General features: G+C 42.0%; 3 protein-coding genes across 9 annotated transcripts in view; 1 reads left to right on the forward strand and 2 right to left on the reverse strand.

The window, feature by feature from the left end:
* GPBP1L1 (GC-rich promoter binding protein 1 like 1) overlaps positions 1-2,962 on the reverse strand; it is a 52,102-nt gene extending 49,140 nt beyond the window's left edge. Inside the window, exon 1 of one of the 2 annotated variants that reach the window (XM_081818362.1) lies at positions 2,822-2,962. The gene's annotated coding sequence lies outside the window, so the exon portion shown is untranslated. Of the gene's footprint in view, positions 1-2,184; positions 2,342-2,821 lie in introns of those variants that run through there. The other variant, XM_081818361.1, reaches the window with a different exon arrangement.
* Positions 1-19,119, reverse strand: part of IPP (intracisternal A particle-promoted polypeptide) — a 71,679-nt gene that overhangs the window by 19,170 nt on the left and 33,390 nt on the right. For 3 of the 5 annotated variants that reach the window (XM_081818336.1, XM_081818335.1, XM_006729015.3), the window contains one exon: positions 12,544-15,119. The exons of 1 other annotated variant lie outside the window; for it this stretch is intronic. In XM_081818336.1, coding sequence (XP_081674462.1) covers positions 14,895-15,119 — 225 coding nt within the window. In that variant the 3' untranslated portion in view covers positions 12,544-14,894. Of the gene's footprint in view, positions 1-12,543; positions 15,120-15,482; positions 15,918-19,119 lie in introns of those variants that run through there. One more of the 5 variants, XM_081818334.1, reaches the window with a different exon arrangement.
* Positions 3,907-10,077, forward strand: TMEM69 (transmembrane protein 69). 2 transcript variants are annotated; one of them, XM_006729013.3, is made up of 3 exons: positions 3,907-4,006; positions 6,480-6,619; positions 9,073-10,077. In XM_006729013.3, exons 2-3 carry the CDS (start codon positions 6,578-6,580, stop codon positions 9,778-9,780), a joined length of 750 nt encoding a protein of 249 aa, XP_006729076.1. In that variant the 5' UTR covers positions 3,907-4,006; positions 6,480-6,577; the 3' UTR covers positions 9,781-10,077. The 2 variants fall into 2 exon arrangements, with proteins under 2 accessions (XP_006729076.1, XP_081674490.1); XM_081818364.1 differs by having other exon boundaries at positions 3,923-4,006; positions 6,499-6,619.

Below are 19,119 nucleotides of genomic sequence, written 5' to 3' on the forward strand. Positions count from 1 at the left end.
GTACTCTTTTAATTGGGATCCTTTATAACTGTTGTGCCTTTCACTTTTCCAATAGTCTTATTTTCATAGCTAAGGACAGCACCCATAATGATTAATGACTTAGAAACAGATTGCTTAGGTCCCTGCACATTAGTTATCACTGTTACGAAGTACATACAATTTAACCATAAAACAAAGATATGCAATCTGTTGAAGTATGATTCATAATTGTGTATTATATTTTTAACTGAGAATTTAAAAATGAATTATAAACAGGAATGTGTTCCAGATTCTGTATCATTCCAAACTTATTAAAATGGTTGCATGTGCCCCCTTCAGCCAAGCTTTTTAAGCAGCTACTGATGAAAAAACTGGTGAGCTGCATTTGTTCAAAATAAAAAGGCTTCCTAACATCAACCCCCCACTTCAAGAACTCTGATAAGATACTATCCAGAATCAAATGAAAAAATATATCAACATGTACAAATCATTTTGAGTACCCAAGTTTATGGGTTCAGTAGGCAAATGGCAAAACATAAAGCAATGGAGTTATTTCTATAGAGCACTTCAAATGTTTTTCTTATAAAATCAACAAAATAAGAACAAAAAAAATCCCAGGGGAACTGACAAAGATAAACTTTTGTGTTGAAAGAATGTAGAAGGTAGAGTGAAACTGAATTCCTAGGGAAGATTACAACTTATTTTACTATTAATTCCCAAATTCTCATTCACAACTAGGATTTTATTATTTTTATCTTTTAGACAGATTGCACCTGAAAGTGAAGCACCTTCCCAAACACTGAAGTTATCTGTTCTTGGTTTCCATTGTATGCCTTTGTGTTTTCAGTTAAACTTCTGGATCTAATGGCTTAAAAAAAAAAAAGGCAAACAAAAAGACAGTCTTTTGTTTGAAAGGGCACAACAATCAGGAGCTCCACATTTAAAGTTCGTTTTCACTTGTCTCACCTTTGCAATAAATGTCCTAAACTTAAGAGCACTCTGATTCCCTTTCAAATATTACACAGAAAAGGCCAGAAGTCCGCCAAATTACAAATCTAAGTCTTTTGAAGACTACCAATCACTTTACTTTTGGATGGGATTTACAAAGAAACGTGTGACTTCTGTTACTAAACTATGAACCACCATTAACTTTTTTTTTCCCTGGTAAGCAATAATTATCAACGTTAAGGGCGTATTTCGACAAATAATGCAAACCAACCTCAGAGCACAAAGTGGGCTGATAAAATTACCATCATAGCACAATTTCAAAACTATAAGCAACCACAAAAAACAAAACACACACACACACAAAACCGCACCCACTCTTACGTAAACTTTTGGAGTAAGCAAACTTCTTTAGCCTCACCTTTGTTTTCACCTAAAAGGACTCTTCAAGACAAGACAGCAATTGCAGGAAGACCAAAATATCAAAAGATTCAGTTGCTGTCTTCATAGGTGAAACAACCAAAAATTTAAGACATGGTAACGTATTTAAGTTACCGAAGCTTAGGGCACTTCCCCAAGCTACAGCCATTTTAGATTCAGCCTTTCTTTTGAATTTCACGAGGGTGGAGAGAGGTAGATTTAAAACAGAAAAAAATCCTCCTTAAAACTCTTCAAGATCGAGCAGCTTTTTTTTCGGGGGAGGGAGGCAATCTGTAGGTGCTGGATACCGACTTAATCTAAATCAAAGAAAACACCTCGAAACCAAGAACCTAAACGCTGGTGGTTAGAACTCTTCTTTTCCCCTCAGTTGCCCCACAGTTGACTTACACGATTTTTTCCTCTTAAATTTTCCTTCGTTGGAAAACAAAAGCCCTTGGCTCTAATTCAGGGAGGAAAGAAAAAGAAACCCGTAAACCAAGCCACTCAACCACCGACAAGCCGGAACGCCTGGAGAGGAGCCAGAGAGCCGCAGGTGAGCGTTCCGACCCGAAGACCAAACTTGAAGTAGGAGCGCTCGGGCAAAGCCGCGGCGACACTCGACTGCAAAGCTCCTCGCGCGGGGGGAGGTGCCCCATCTGAACCACAGGACCGCTGGCCCCTCGGCTTCTCTGCCCCACCCCAGGCCGGCCGACACCAACCACCTGTGTGAGAGCCTCCTTCAACTAGTTTCAACAGCCGGTCGGTTGGGCACCGGGCGGAGCCCCGCGCCGGAACGACTCAAGATCCCCTACCGCCCGGTTCTCCGGAACCCCCACTTACCGGACTGCAGTGGGGCTACAGCTAGGGACCAGACGCAGCGTCTGAGGGCGCGTCCCCAGCTTCCTGATCCCGCAGAGGTGGAGAGCCCACAACCATAACAAAGCTCTTCCCAAAATGGCTGCCCGGCCCACACGGCCCCGGAGGGGCAGGGGGGAGGAGCGACGACCAGCCTGGCCCTCCCCCCTCCGACCCCGCCCCACATACGCCCACCCACTCGCACCGCCCACAGGAGCGCAAGCGCAGAAGCCCTGTTCGGGTGACCCTGCCGGCGCCTCACGCCGCCAACGTCCCGCCGCGTGAACGGCAGTTATTCCATGCGCGGTTCCCCAACCCCCCTCACCGGGGCTCGAGGCTGTACGTAGTTGCCTCCACCCCTCTGCAGAATTGAATGCTCTGCCTTTCCTTGCGCCGCCTCAGAGGGGGCTACCAGCCGAGTTTGGAACCTCTCTTATTATTTCCTGGCCCAACACAGGGCCTGGATGCGTGTGAATGAGTGGGTGGGTGTGTATGTGTGTACCATTTTGCCCGCCCCTTCACCCTCCCGTACCCCACTTCTGGGCATGCTCGCGTCCCCAAACTACCCGTACAAGTACTAGCAAACCGGCTTCGTAGGATCGTGTTTTCCGACCCTTCCCACCTTCCGCTCCTTCCTTCCTTCATGTGCGCACATCATTAAGACTCCAGCCCCCAGCGGGCCACACCGCCGTGCTCTGGAGGCCTGCGCGGCTGGGCCTGACGCGCTACCCGCTGGGAGTAGTAGTTCCGGCCGACCGCTGGCGTCAGGCCCCTGGCCCCACGCAAGGCGGATTTCTGTCCGCAGCCTGCTCTCGTGCCAGGGCGGAGAAGCTGTTTCTCTGACCTAAAGTTTCATTGGGTATCGCACTACTAGAAGGGGCGGCGCTGCCGTGACGGACAGAGAAGGAAATAAAAGTGAAAGCCTATTGGGATTAGAAGCGGTTACTATTACGAAGAATTCGCAATGGGCCCATTCTGCACGGGACGCTAAGCCATATGATGGCCGACAACCACGAAGCTACATTACCCAGAATCCGGAGGAATGGAGGAACTGGCCAACGACGCTCAAATTGCCTGGTGCTGTGTCCTTGATAGACTATGAAATGTAGGCCCAGAGAAGAAAAGAGACTTGTCCAAGGTCACAGAGCCGACAATAAAAGTTAGAGGGTGACAGAAAGAATGATCTAACTTTTCAGATTAACCCTAAACCCAGGACTGTTATCACCACTTACGGAAGCGAAAATCCTGCCCTTTGTGCTCTTATTTCTTAATGGAGTTTCCAGGTCCAAGCAAAGAGAATGGAAGTAACAGTTTTGTTTTTCTTAGTGTTAGTAGTTTAGGACCCTAACACAGAGTAAGATGTGCCCCATCGATCCTAGAAACCCTGTTATGAGTTCCAGAGATGGCAAGCAATTTGGCCAAGTCTTACTTGGCCTAGACTCCAAATTTCTCCTCCCTTCCTACAACACCATCACTTGAGATTGTTTCAGTAGTTGTGCCCTACCTTTCCGAATTCTGAGGGCCAGATTCTGCTGGCTGGGAAACCTGGAAAAGAGAGGCAAGGACCATTCAGGTACCCTACAGACCTCAAAAGCCTGCTTCTAGAATTTAAGAATTAAAGGAATGACTCAAGATGGAAAGCCCTGCGCGGGAACCAGTCAGCGCCGGTCGAGTCCCCACCCGGACTCTTTTTTTTTCTGTTCTCAGGAAGTGGGGGGGACTGCCAACCACCACCTGCCGGAAGTGCCTTTTCGTGAGTACCTGGCTGTTCTTGCAACTCCGCTCTCCAACCCCCGGTTCGACACTGGCAAGTATACTTACATATATAACAGCAGGGCTGCTGCCACAGTGTACAAATTGGGGGGGAGGGGGCACCAAGGGTTGAGAGTAAATCAAAGCCGCGGGGAATGTCAGGCAGTTTCCCGAGGATCCTTGGGTTTTCACAGCGCGCTTTTTTTATTTTATTTTTTTTTAGAGATTTTATTTATTTGACAGAGACGCAGTGAGAGAGGGAACACAAGCAAGGGCGGGGGGGTGGGAGAGGGAGAAGCAGGCTTCCCGCGGAGCAGGGAGCCCGATGTGGGACTCGATCCCAGGACCCTGGGACCATGACCCGAGCCGAAGGCAGTTGCTTAACAACTGAGCCACACAGGCGCCCCACAGCGCACTCTTTTCTCAGAAGTCTGCTCTGAGGCTTGCAGTTTGCAACTATTCCTCTGGGGCAGTGGCTATCGGGCGTTTTAACCTAAATTGAGCGGATTAACCCTTAGGTCTTTGCCCTTCATTTCCTCACCAGTTGCCGTCCCCGAGATACAGGCTATCACTCTTTCCATTTAACACCCATGAGTTGGAAAGCACATGGTCACAGTGCGTAGAGAGTTCCAAATGTGAAGAGAGCGTTGAGATTTTTAAGTGGGGTGGTCTGGAAAGCCCTTACGCAGGTGCTTTTGACCAACAGTGAGTGTGTGGGCCCTGCAGATAATGTGTGTTTGGAAGTCAGGAGGTGGATGTTAGGTGCCATCTAAGATGTACTCAGAGGCCCAAGATAAGTCTGACTGGTATACAGATTCCTCTACCCGGCCCTAAGAGCTATGACCTAGAAATCAGTTCATTAAAATATTTAATTAGGTAGCAAATGTGGTTTTTGGATCTTTTAGACACCTCATTCTCCTGGTTAAGAATGAAACTCATGTAAGACAGATCTAGATTCATATTCTCAACCACTTACTGGTTGCTTACGTTAGAGTTGTTTTTTTTTTTTTTTAAGATTTTATTTATTTAATTGACAGAGAGAGAGTGAGAGAGGTAACACAAGCAGGGGGAGTGGGAGAGGAAGAAGCAGGCTTCCCGCCGAGCAGGGAGCCCGATGCGGGGCTCGATCCCAGGACTCTGGGATCATGACCCGAGCCGAAGGCAGTCGCTTAACCAACTGAGCCACCCAGGCGCCCCTTACGTTAGAGTTCTTAACCATTTCCTCTTGTGTAGGGTGGGAATATAGCCTTTTTTTTTTTTTTAAGATTTATTTATTTATTTATTTGACAGAGAGAGACACAGCGAGAGAGGGAACACAAGCAGCGGGAGTGGGAGAGGGAGAAGCAGGTTTCCCGGGGGGCGGGGAGCCCGATGTGGACCCAGGACCCTGGGATCATGACCTGAGCCGAAGGCAGACGCTTACCGGCTGAGCCCCCCAGGCGCCCCATAGCTATTATTTTTTGAATGCTTACTTGGTGTCAGGGACAGTTTGCAGCTCTTTACATATATTAATTTAATTTTTACAACGAAGCTATGCAGTTATTTTAATTGTTTCAAAAGTGAGTGAACTGCAACATAACAAAGTTAAAGACGTTGTACAAAATCACATACCTAATAAGTAAGTGGTGGAGCCAGGATCCCAACACAAATTGTTTGACTCCAAAATCTTCACTCTAACCCAACAGGCTACACTCTCAGCACCAAGTTGATGAGGTTATTGTATTAAATGAGTTAATGCAGGGGTGCCTGGCTGGCTCTGGGAGCGTGTGACTCTTGATGTTGGGGTTATGAGTTGAAGCCCCACATTGGTTGTAGAGATAACTTAAAAATAATATCTTAAAAACAAATAAATGAGTTAATGCATATAAAACACTAGTTATAGTGCTTGGTTCACAGCTAAATTGTATTAATTGCTACCATCATTATTTTGAGCTGTAAACACCTAAGCCCCAAAATAGATAACTAAGGTGAAAAAAGAGAACAGAGAAGCTATAACCTTCAGTTTTAAAGATGAGAAATCTAGGGGCACCTGGGTGGCTCAGTCGTTAAGGGTCTGCCTTCGGCTCAGGTCATGATCCTAGGGTCCTGGGATCAAGCCCCGCATCGGGCTCCCTGCTCAACGGGAAGCCTGCTTCTCCCTCTCCCACTCCCCCTGCTTGTGTTCCCTCTCTCACTGTGTCTCTCTCTGTCAAAATAAATAAAAATCTTAAAAAAAAATAAAGATGAGAAAACTACACTTCAAGGAAGCAATTTACCCAAGGTCACACAGCTGGGGAATTATAGAGGCATTTGTAAAATACAGATCTTCTGTCTCTGGCAATACTTTTTCTGTTACACCAGCTTTTAGCAAAAGCTAAAAGAATGGTTCAGAGAAGAAAAGGATTATTAATGTATTACTGATTTCCAGAAAACATTAATGATTGTTTTCAAAGGAAAGTATGTTATATGGAAAAAATTCTCAAGTTCCTACTTATAAAAAATTATGCATAAAATGAAGAAAATTAAGTGACATCTTGTTTTATACACAGCAACATGCTTCTCATTCAGCTCCTCCACTTAGCTGTAAAAATGCATTAATCAGAACTGCCTGGCATCTTCCTGAGCAAGACTTTCAGTAGGACCGAGTATGCTTCATTTCATCCAGAAGTTTTCTCAAGCATCTTCAAAGGTTGGTTTATTCAGCAAATACTTGCTGGCACTGCTTTGCTGGGGCAATAGCAATGAAAAAAAAAAAGACAAATCTTATCCTCATATGTTTAGGTGATGGGGGAAAGGGTGGGTAAAATACAAATAAGTATTTGTATTTTGTATTTGTATACAATATTTAATACTGCAAGTGGTAAGTCCTCTGGAGAACTATAAAGCAGGGAAGGGGAATAGGGGCTATCAACAATAGACTTAGGATTGCTCTTAAAAATAGAGGGGTCAGGGTGCCTGGGCCCAGTCAGTTAAGCATCTGTCTTCAGCTGGGGCCCTGATATCAGGGTCCTGGGATCCAGCCTGATGTGGGGCTCCCTGCTTTGAAGGGAGTCTGCTTTTCCCTCTCCCCATGTCCCTCCCCCCCTGCTCATGCTCTCTCTCTCGTGCTCTCTCAAATAAATAAAATCTTAAAAAAAAAAAAAAAAAGAGGGGCCAGGGGTGCTGACTCTTGATCTCAGGGTAGTAAGTTCAAGCCCCATGTTGGGTGTAGAGATCACTTAAAAAATCTTAAAAAAAAAAAAAAAAATAGGGGCACCTTGGTAGCTCAGTCGGGTAAGCATCCGACTCTTGATTTTGGCTCAGGTCATGATCTCAGGGTCCTGGGACTGAGCCCCACATTGGACTCCACCCTCAGAGGAGTCTGCTTGAAGATTCTGTCCCCCTCCCCCCAATAAACAAATAAATCTATTTTTTAAAAAGATTTTATTTATTTGAGAGAGAGAGCATGAGAAGGGGGAGGGTCAGAGGGAGAAGCAGACTCCCTGCTGAGCAGGGAGCCTGATGCGGGACTTGATCCTGGGACTCCAGGATCATCACATGAGCCGAGGTAGTCGCTTAACCAACTGGGCCATCCAGGCACCCTAAATAAATCTATTTTAAAAAAACTAGAGAGGTAAGAAGAGAGGGAATTGGCCATGCAAGTAGCTCAGGGAATAACATTCCAAACAAAAGGAAGAAAAGGCCCCAGGATGGAATAATTCCTAGCATTTTAAGGAGTTACCAAGATTCTTAAATAACTTTCATTTTTTTTCTTTCATCCAGTGCTTTTTGAGTTACTGTTCATCTATTAACTAGTTGAAGTCTGGAATCTGCTCACTAAAGCACAAAATCAGCAGGAAAGGTTATTACTTTGGCCACGTACCATGAAAGGCACTGGGGAGGGTTTTTTTGTGTTTTTTGTTGTTGTTGTTTTTTTAAGGCAAAAAAAAAATTACTGGCCTGGCGGGCGCCTGGGTGGCTCAGTCGTTAAGCGTCTGCCTTCGGCTCAGGTCATGATCCCAGGGTCCTGGGATCGAGTCCCGCATCGGGCTCCCTGGGGCAGGAAGCTTGCTTCTCCCTCTCCCGCTCCCCCTGCTTGTATTCCTGCTCTCGCTATCTCTCTGTCAAATAAATAAATAAAATCTTTAAAAAAAAAAAAAAATTACTGGCCTGGCTCTCAAGTATACTGAGACGGACAAACACGTGATTTTTTTTTTTTTTTTAAGATTTTATTCATTTATTTGAGAGAGAGAGAGCACGAGCACAAGCAGGGGGAGTGGGAGAGGGAGAAACAGGCTCGATCCAGGGACCCTGGGATCATGACCTGAGCCGAAGGCAGATGTTTAACCCACAGAGCCACCAGGCGCCCTGACCAACACATGATTTAAGTTCACTGTGAGAATTATGATGCGAGTGTGCATAAGGTACTTACAGGAGTATTAATTCAGATTGGGGAAATCTTCATGCTGAATTTCAAAAGATAGTTTCCCTAGATAGAAAAGTAGTATGTTAGGGGGCGCCTGGGTGGCCAGTCAGTTAAGCGTCTGACTCATGATTTCAGCTCAGGTGTTGATCTCAGGGTAGTGGGATCAGGCTCCACACTGGGCTTGGAGTCTGCTTGAGATTCTCTCTCTCCCCCTCTCCCTTTGCCCCTCCCCACTCCCCGTCTCAAAAAAAAAAACAAAAGAAAAAAAAGTAGTATGTTAGAATTCTAGGCAAAGACATACAGGAAGCAATGGAGCTATGGAAAGTATTCAGTGTCTCTAAAGCTAAATTGGAAGGTAGATTACTTTATACAAAACAGCATTCCCACAGTAATTAATGCTGCTGCTTTTGCACGTTATAAATAGAAGAGACAGTTTAAAATGCCAGATACTAAGGATATAGTCTTTACCTGTTCTTTCAGATATTCCTCTCATGGGATAAAATTAGTGGTAGGCCAAAATACATCACTAGGTTTCTTTTCAGTAGTTTCTTTTGCATGTTGTATAGCTGTTTGCTAGTCTTAGCTAGCATTAATAGCACCCGTAGTCCAACCTTTCTGCAAAGTTTGACGTACTAATAGAAAGCAGATGGTTTGTTTTTATATTGTTTCAGTTTGGGATTTACTAACATGGTTATTTAAAAATCTGTTTTTGTCTGTTGGTATTGTTTTCTCTATAGATGCTGAAGTACCCTTTCCCAGTCCGAGTAGGAGCCAGCAGAATAGAAACACTTTCTCTCAAGACATGTCACCAGCAGAACTTTCCCCCTTTGTTTCCAAGGCCTTGGTTTTTCTCTTCATTACTAGTGTACATGAGGAAGACACAATACTATCATACTTCCCCATGCAGCTTTAAGAAGCAGAAGCAAGAAATACTTCCAGCCAAGCCAGCAAGCACCATCACTTACCTGCTTGATAGCCCAAAGCCAGCATTGTACATAACTCTGGCAGGACTAATCCCCTTTGTTGCTCCACCACTGGTCATGGTGATGACAAAGGCTTATATCCCCTTATTAGCTTTTACTCAGATGGCTTATGGAGCCAGTTTCCTATCTTTCTTGGGAGGGATCAGATGGGGTTTTGCTCTGCCAGAAGGTAGTACAGCCAAACCAGACTTCCTCAATTTAGCTAATAGTACAGCTTCTGTTGTGTTTTCATGGTTTGCTTTCCTTATTTCTGAAAGACTCAGTGAAGCTATAGTCACAGTAATAATAGGTTTGGGGATAGCATTACACATTGAACTTTTTCTCTTGCCACATTATCCCAATTGGTTCAAAGCCCTTAAGATAGTAGTCACTTTAGTGGCCTTGTTTTCATTTATAATCACATTATTAGTTAAAGATATTTATCCAGAGAAAGGACCCAAGAGACCTGGTCAAGTAGAATAAATACAAAACTACTCTCTAGGTGACGTTAGCATGTTGGCTATAAGCCTTGGAAGGCTGTATTTTGGCATCACTTTTTTATACTTCTCCTGTTTAACAGCTTTTTTCCTCCATCAACGTTTATTTCTTCTTCACAGATTTTTTTTCATTTCTTTATTTCATAGGAATTACCTGACAATAGTTTGAAAATCCCTAACAAGTCATTTTCACTTTAGATTACAGTTTTTAGTCTTTATGAATTATACATTTTAATGTTTTACTTGTTTTGAAGAATGTAAAATAATAAAAATGGAAATCCTTTTTGTTAGAGCCTTATGATCATTGGAAAAAAACAGGCACATTCTCCCACAAGAGGAAAACTTTGTATCCATTAGTGTCTGAAAACAATAGGTGGTTCCAATGCGGAGTTTTCATTGCAGTTGCCCTGGGAATTGCATTTCCAAGCTCATTTCATCTGGTATAATCTAGTTATATGAGCTGGAAGGATCTGTGGCTCTAAAGTCAGTAGGGAGCAGTGTCATGAGGGGAAGCCATGTTCAAAGAAAAGCTGAACATACTTTCCAGTTTTTATAGACACAACTCCATCTCCACAGAACACCAACTAGTCAAAAAATTTTTTAAAGAATAAAGTCACTGGGGCGCCTGGGTGGCTCAGTTGGTTAAGCAACTGCCTTCGGCTCAGGTCATGATCCTGGAGTCCCGGGATCGAGTCCCTCATCGGGCTCCCTGCTCAGCGGGGGGTCTGCTTCTCCCTCTGACCCTCCCCCGTCTCATGCTCTCTGTCTCTCATTCTCTCTCTCTCAAATAAATAAATAAAATCTTTAATAAAAAAAAAAAAAAGAATAAAGTCACTAGTATATATAAATTAGGAAAAGTCAAGCTGGAGCCATCTTGATGTTCTTACAAGCGGGGCTATCTAGTTTTACACATTAACTCAAAGAGAAGCTTTTTTTTTGGTAAAGATTTTATTTATTCATTTGAGACACAGAGATAGAGAGAGAGAGAGAGCACATGAGGAAGGGGAGAGGCAGAGGGAGAGGGAGAAACAGGCTCCCCACTGAGCCAGGGGCCCGATGTGGGGCTCGATTCCAGGACCCTGGGATCATGACCTGATCCAAAGGCAGATGCTTAACCATCTGGGCCGCCCAGGTGCCCCCAGAGAAGCTTTTTTAAAACAAGCAAAAGCAACACCTTAGACTCTAACTTGAAAACTTCGTCTCTTGAGATTCTTAGTCTTATAGAAAGGGAAAAAACATTTTAAATGGCATAAGAATATAAATCCCTAAATGGTATCACCTGATATATGTTATCTTTGTATAATACAGGTATTCAAATATTAGTTAACTTGAATTTCATAAGCTGAATTGTGTGTTGAAGTCCTTGTCCCAGTATCTCAGAATGTGACCTTATTTGAAGACAGGTCTTTACAGAGGTTATAGTGCTAAAATGAGATCCTAAGGGTAGGCTGCAATGTAATATTACTGGTATTCTTATAACAAGGGAAATTAGAGATAAACATGCATACAGGGAAAATGCCACGTATACATGAAAGTAGCCATCTACATTCCAAGGAGAGAAGCCTGGAATAGGTGCCTTCCTTTTAGCACTCAGAAGGAACCAACTACCAACACCTTGATTTTAGACTTCCAGCTTCCAAAACTATGAGACGATAAATTCCATTTAAATTTCTGTGGTACTTTGTTACAGCAGCCCTAGCAAACAAGCACACCACCACAGAGCTAGACCTTGTTCTGAGCATTAAGAAGCTTACCAATGAAAGCCCATAGCTGAAACCACCATACAATCCTTCTTTATCAATGCAAAGAATAGTTTACTAGAGCCTGATATTGAAGGAAGAAAAGCTTATCCTCTTCAGAAGATCTTTCCCAATTCTACTCATAGTGTTTTGGTGAGGAAACGTCTTTGCTTCTAAACTGCATGAGGACTACACAAAGTTAAAACTTCTCTTATCTCAAATTCATCATCTTTCAGAATAGGGGCAAGTAGGGGCGCCTGGGTGGCTCAGTCGTTAAGTGTCCGCCTTTGGCTCAGGTCATGATCCCAGGGTCCTGGGATTGAGTCCCACACTGGGCTCCCTGCTCCGCAGGAAGCCTGCTTCTCCCTCTCCCTCTGCTGCTCCCCCTGCTTGTGTTCCCTCTCTCGCTGTCTCTCTGTCAAATAAATAAAATCTTTAAAAAAAAAAAAAAGAATGGGGCAAATAACTTTTAAGCTACTTGCCCAATTTCACTACACAAATGCAGGTAAATGCACTTTGTAAGTTAATTACAGTGTATGATTCTTTTAAAAAAAACTGATTTTAAAGTACATCTGCCCAGGGGCTCCTGGGTGGCTCAGTCGTTAAGCATCTGCCTTCGGCTCAGGTCATGATCCCAGAGTCCTGGGATCGAGCCCCACATTGGGCTCCCTGCTCAACGGGAAGCCTGCTTCTCCCTCTCCCACTCCCCCTGCTTGTGTTCCCTCTCTCGCTACCTCTCTCTCTGTTGAAAAAAAAATAAAATCTTTTAAAAAAAAAAGTACATCTGCCTTTAAGTACATTGGACAGGACATTTAGAACTATGTTAGATTGTCAAATATTTTGGAGGAAGATCACATTAATAGCCGCTCAGGAAACAGATTTAAATGTAAGAACTAAATGTGCAGGTCCCTAAAGTAAAAACAAAACAGTAAAAAAACTTGGGCAATCCTATTACAGTTGGGTAATCTAGGAACACTGCTAATAAACTAAGTTAATGAGTAATACAAGAATAAGCAAAAATCAACATACTTTATTAGTACATTATTTTTAAGACCATGTCATTACCTAGAAGATAATATAATAATATGCATTTCTATAATTATCTATTTACAGGGATTGTCTAGATCCATTAAGCCCAAACACAGATTGTCTTGAATGTTTCTGCCACAGCAGTACAAAATGCCTCCCTTCACAGTGCCAATTCAGGTTGGCACCAGGCAATAATGAGAATTAAATTATAGGAGTATTTTGTAAATCTCTTTTGAACCAGAATGCAGATTCTCTGTAGAGATATATTAAAGGCACATGGAGTTTAAATAATCTACAAATTATGTCATTCCTTGACATATTATAGATCTCACCAGTCACCTATGACCCTTTAGACTTTTAGGATACCCCAAAGGAGACACAGAGCTTTCTATCTATACTATATACATGTATTTTCTTAATACATGCATATGGTTAAGTTATGAAACAAAGTATCCTTGTGGGCCAATCCAAATATTTTAGATATGAGGGCTACCTGAGTCTTTAATGCTTACCGACAAAGATTTTCTATCTAAATAAGCTGCTGATACACTGTAATAATACACTGAAGGACTTTAAGAAAGAAAAGGGAGAAATTGGGTGCCTTGCTGGCTCTTGATCTCAGGGTTGAGTTCAAGCCCTACACTGGGTGTAGAGATTGTTTAAAAATAAAGTCTTAAAAAAAAAAAAAAAGGAAAAGGAAATCAGGAATATACAAATCAAATCCTGGAATCATTAGATAAACCTAAATGTATGTAAGACCTTTAATATATGTATGGCTCCAAGCAACTGGTAGAAATAACTAAAAGTGATCAGGTACACAAAGAATGTTCCTCTCAGAACCAGACAGAGAACAATTCTTTAGAATGTTTCTTGGGCGGGGCGGGTAGGGGGCCTGGGTGGCTCAGTCGTTAAGCGTCTGCCTTTGGCTCAGGTCATGATCCCAGGGTCCTGGGATTGAGCCCCACATCAGGCTCCCTGCTCAGCGGGGAAGCCTGCTTCTCCCTCTCCCACTCCCCTTGCTTGTGTTCCCTCTCTCGCTGTCTCTCTCTGTCAAATTAATAAAATCTTAAAAAAAAAAAAGTTTCTCAGGGGAAAAATGAAAAGTTCTGAGAAGCAGTTTTGGATCAGAGGACTTTCACCTTAACACTTTTGTCAATGTCTATAAAAAGCTTCATAGGTACCTACAATTCCACCTTCTCCAAACCAGACAGTAGGCTTTGTACTAAGTTCATACTTAGGATTGCCCAAGTACAAGTAAGCTTCACAAAGCTTGATAGTCTAATAAAATTCCCTCTTCCCAAAGCCAAGCAGATATTTTTGATAACTATTTAGAAAATAGGAAAGGGCGCCTGGGTGGCTCAGTTGGTTAAGCGACTGCCTTCGGCTCAGGTCATGATCCTGGAGTCCCAGGATCGAGTCCCGCATCGGGCTCCCTGCTCAGCAGGGAGTCTGCTTCTCCCTCTGATCCTCCCCCTCTCATGCTCTCTGTCTCCCATTCTCTCTCTCAGATAAATAAATAAAAAATCTTAAAAAAAAAAAAAAAAAGAAAATAGGAAAGAAACTTAAGAGGTACATATCTCTCACTGGGCTCTGTCATCCATTGTATCATCCAATTGCACTAAAGGACTGTCACTAAGAACCTCCAGTAATTCCTCACTTGCATTTTCAGCATTAAGACAAAAAATGTAAGAGAGCAAAAGCTTTTTTAATCCTGTTAACAGGCAAAAACTTATCTATCTATATAAACATCTATAGAGATAGCTAGATATTTCCCACATGTCCCTCCCAGTGTACCTGCTGCCAATAAAAAGTTCGGGGCTAGTGAAAACTCCTGGCAACAAATAAAAGTAGGGAGTTGTTTCACTGGCTTTCTCTGTAGGTTCAACTGTGGCCATGGAAAATTGTGCCGTAGACTGAATCATGAATGTACAGACATCTTTAAACTGTCTCATTGATATTCTTACATCACATAAGGGTCGTGTTACAGCTTGGCTGACACTGGAGAAGCAGCTAATGGGGCTATTTGCCAAGAAGCTTCTAGCAAATCATTTTTACAAATAGGACTCTACCCCCAAGAGGAGAATTCCAGAGCATAAACAGCATTCCTATTGGTAAGCTTGGCAAATTTGTGTGAGTTCTTTATTAATTTAGGATATATTCCATATCTCTCCCTACACAAATTCTTAGAAAAATCATTCTTTAGTCATTTATCTACCAAATACATGGAAAACTCAATAGAATCAGAGGATCCTATCACCAAATACATGTGTGATTTGCAGAGTCAGATCCTGTATTTTCAAAATGTTTCTTGTGCTCCCTTATGCTTTATATTTCATAGTACAGCAACACCTCCTTCACAACGACTGGTGATCATGTTACCAATTTCTGTCCATGTATCTGAATGAGGGTTATAAACTTCAACTGAGTCCAAGGTACCTGGAGCCAAGAAATCATGGCTGGAAGATCGACCTCCAGAAACATACAGAAGCCCATTGACTGCCACAACACACATGCCTGCTCTAGGCACTTTCATTGAGGCAACTTCAACCCACTTTTCCTGGTTAAGAGGGGGGAAAAAAAAAAAGTTAGCAGAATCATAAAATGACAATAGAGAAAACTGCTGAGAAATTAAATACTCTAGCTCTTTTTACATATTTAAATTTCAAACTGAGAGTCCAGTCATATAAATATATATAGGACATTTTCAAGGGAATGTTTGAGCAGGTATAGACAAAGTAGCAAATTTAGAGGAAAACAATTGAAAAACATGTCTGTGATTAACTATAAATCATGATCAGGAGATAATCTAGAAAACCTATATAGGAAGGCATTCTGTGAAACTCTTCTATGGAATACACATAGGTAATGCAACAACACAAACCCACAAAGCTCCAAGGAGAAAAAAGCTTATACACAGAAGGGCTTTTAAAAGGCTTTAATATGCTAATGACCCTTATAAATCTCCAAGAGAATGATATGCTATCACACTTGCCAAGTTACTGACCATGGAATCCTTTTTTTCAAAGACCATCCAGTGGAATCAATAATTTGCGAAACATATTTTCAGAAAGGTAGTATAGACCAGGAGTTGGAAACCTATTTTTGTAAGAATGATCTTTCCAGGTTAAGAGGTTATTTTATAAAACAAGAATATTTCCACAAACGGTGTTGGGAAAACTGGACAGCTACATGCAAAAGAATGAAACTGGACCACTTTCTTACACCATATACAAAAATAAGCTAAAAATGGATAAGGATCTAAATGTGAGACCTGATATCATAAAAATCCTAGAAGAGAGTACAGGCAGCAATTTCTCTGACATTGGCTGTAGCAACATTTTTCTAGATATGTCTCCTGAGGCAAGAAAAAAATAAAAGCAAAAATAAACTTGGGATTACATCAAAATAAAAAGCTTTCTGCACAGCAAAGAAAACAATCAACAAAACTAAAAGATAACCTACTGATCGGGAGAAGATATTTGCAAATGACATATCTGATAAAAGGGTTGGTATCCAAAATACATAAAGTACTGACTGTTACAATACCAAAATAATCATAATTTATCATCACCCCAATTAAAAAATGGGTAGAAGACATGAACAGACATTTCTTAAAGGAAATCTGAAATTACACAATCTATGACAAGTTGGCACAGCTGAAAAAACTCATATTTTATTTATTTATTTATTTGGAGAGAGAGAGCGCACACGAGCAGGGGGAGGGGCAGAGGGAGAGAGAGAATCCCAAGCAGGATCCACGCCCAGCACGCTGCCCAACACAGGGCTAGATCTCATGACCCTGATATCATGACCTGAGCTGAAATCAAGAGTCAGACACTTAACTGAGCCACCCAGGTGCCCCCAAAATGCTCATATTTTAAAAGACCGAGATATTCACAAAAATACCTATAGCTGGTTTAATCCTAAAAAAAAAAAAGAAGAAGAAGAAGATGTGGTACAAGATGAAATTAGAGAGGGAGACAAACCATAAGAGACTCTTAAGCATAGGAAACAAACTGAGGGTTGCTGGAAGGGAGATGGGTACAGGATTGGGTAACTGGGTGATGGACATTAAGGAGGGCATGTGATATAATGGGCACTGGGTATTATATAAGACTGATGAATCACTGATCTCTACCTTTGAAACCAATAATACATTGTATGTTAATTGAATTTAAATAAAAATAAATTTAAAAATAAACCAAAAAAAAGAAAATCCATGTAAAACTTTTGACTCCCCAAAAACTTGACTACTAATAGCCTACTGGGATTTTTTTGTTTTGTTTGCTTTTTTTTTTTTTAGAGACGGGGAGAAAGGGAGAGAAGGGCAGAGGGAGAGAGAGAATCTTTAGCAGGCTCCACACCCAGTGTGGAGCCTGATATGGGGCTCAATCTCACACCCTGGAGATCATGACCTGAACCAAAATCAAGAGTTGGATGCATACCTGAATGAGTCACCCAGGCACTCCATTAATATCCCATTGTTGACCAAAAGCCTTACCTATAACATAGTCAATTAACACATATTTTGTGTATGTATTATGTACTATATTCTTACAATAAAGTAAGCTACAGAAAAGAAAATGTTATTAAGAAAATCATAAGGAAGAGAAGATACATTTACAGTGCTATACTGTATTTATTGAAAAAAAATCCATGTATAAGTGGACCCACACAGTTCAAAACATGTTGTTCAAGGGTGAACTATAGGGAGAATACTAGGAGCCAAGTTTTTAACTAACGGAGAAAGTATTTACAAACATGGAAATGGGGAAGGCCTGAAAGAATCTGAGATACTGCACTGGAATTTGAGTTATCATTATAAACTCGTGGTTTTATAACATATAAGACTTACAATGTTAAGAAATACTTACAAATGAATATGTGTGTGAATACATACATGTATATAGGTACAAGTATTCCTAGCTCTGTTTACTGAGAGTGCCTAGAAGCAGCAATATTCCAGTAGCCATGGGTAGGCTGAGTGCCTAGACCTTGGTTTCTAAATACTATCCTTCACTAGGAGGAAGTGGAGCTTCTTAGAGAAATGGCTGATTTCAGGGCTAGAGCAGAGAAAGTAAAAAATGAGCTTGAAATATTTTATTATGCTAGAAAGTAAAGACATGCTCAATGAATGATGGTAGCATGTCAAAATGACATAGGAAGGATTTCCACTTACAGCTACAATAGAATAATTGTTACCAAAGCTGTCCTTCTGCCATAAAGACCTAGAAAAGTAGACAAAACCTAAGAAACAAAAGTTCCCAGACAACGGTGAAAAACTATGATCACTCAGAAATAGAAACAAAGAAGGTGAGCTTCATGGTTGTCTAGGCTTTCTGTCTGGTGGGGCTTTCTGAACACCACAGGGAAGGGAATTCCCAAGCACAGCATGACAGTAATCTGATTTAGGAGACAGAGATCAGAGTTTAGAGAGGTTGAAGCAGCCAAGATTTGCAAGCAAGACTGCCAGAGATCCCCTTGTGTCTTTAGCTGAATGCCACTAATCTGTGCAATGCATAAAGTAAAACTCCATGAGAAACAGGCAAAGAACAACTCATAGGAGGATATAACAAGAAGTATACATTTGGCCTCTGGCCCCAGTTCCTGACACAGAACTCCTAAATCCCTAGGAATTCCCTGGATGATAGAAGTGTCTTTTGTCCTAATGAGGCAACTCTTGGTGGACTCCTTAAATAGCTTCAGAAATGGGGGCTGGTTACCAGAAAGACCAAGCCAGAATTAGAAGCTTGGAACTTTTAGCCCCACCCCCTATCATTTGGGGAGGGGAGAAGGGTTGGGGGTTGAATTAATAATCAATTATGCCTACATGTTGAAGCCTCCATAAAATCTCTATACTATGGTGTTCAGAGAGCTTCCAAGTTGGTGAACACATCCATGTGTCAGGAGGGTGTCACACCCCAAATTCTACAGAGACTCCTACATTCAAGACCTTTCTGGACCCTGCTCTACATACTTCTTTATCTGGTTATCCATTTGTATCCTTTATAATAGACCACTAATAGTACATCAGTGTTTCCCTGAGTTCTGTAAGCCATTAGAACAAATTATTGAACCTGAGGAAAGGATTATGGGAACCCCCAATTTGTAGCCAAGTCAGAGAAGTGTAAATAAGTCAGTGGTCAACCTGAGGACCCACTACTTGAAACTGGTATGTAAAGTGAGGGGCAATCTTTTTAAACTGAGCTCCTGGGGCGCCTGGGTGGCTCAGTCGTTAAGCGTCTGCCTTCAGCTCAAGTCATGATCCCAGCCCCGCATCAGGCTCCCTGCTCAGCCAGGAGCCTGCTTCTCCCTCTTCCACTCCCCCTGCTTGTGTTCCCTCTCTCACTGTCTCTCTCTCTCTCTGTCAAATAAATAAATATTTTTTTTAAAAAAGAGAGAAACTGAGCTCTTAACCTGTGGGGTTGTTAGGGTCAGAAATGAATTGACTAGTGACCATAGAGAACTGGAAAACAGCTCAGTATGGAAAACCCACACATTTGGTGTCAAAAGTATTGTGCCTAGAGAAACTGTTTTCCATTATAGGAGTTGTAAGC

This window comes from Leptonychotes weddellii, chromosome 4 (assembly GCF_054177405.1).
Source record: "Leptonychotes weddellii isolate Sample4059 chromosome 4, ASM5417740v2, whole genome shotgun sequence".
Classification (NCBI taxonomy): Eukaryota; Metazoa; Chordata; class Mammalia; order Carnivora; family Phocidae; genus Leptonychotes; species Leptonychotes weddellii.

Bases quoted from the DNA above. Each gene is read 5' to 3' on its own strand.
- TMEM69 (XM_006729013.3), top strand. From the start codon at position 6,578: ATGCTTCATTTCATCCAGAAGTTTTCTCAAGCATCTTCAAAG. The intron at 6,620-9,072 runs GTTGGTTTATTC...TTTTCTCTATAG, and splicing joins TTTCTCAAGCATCTTCAAAG to ATGCTGAAGTACCCTTTCCC.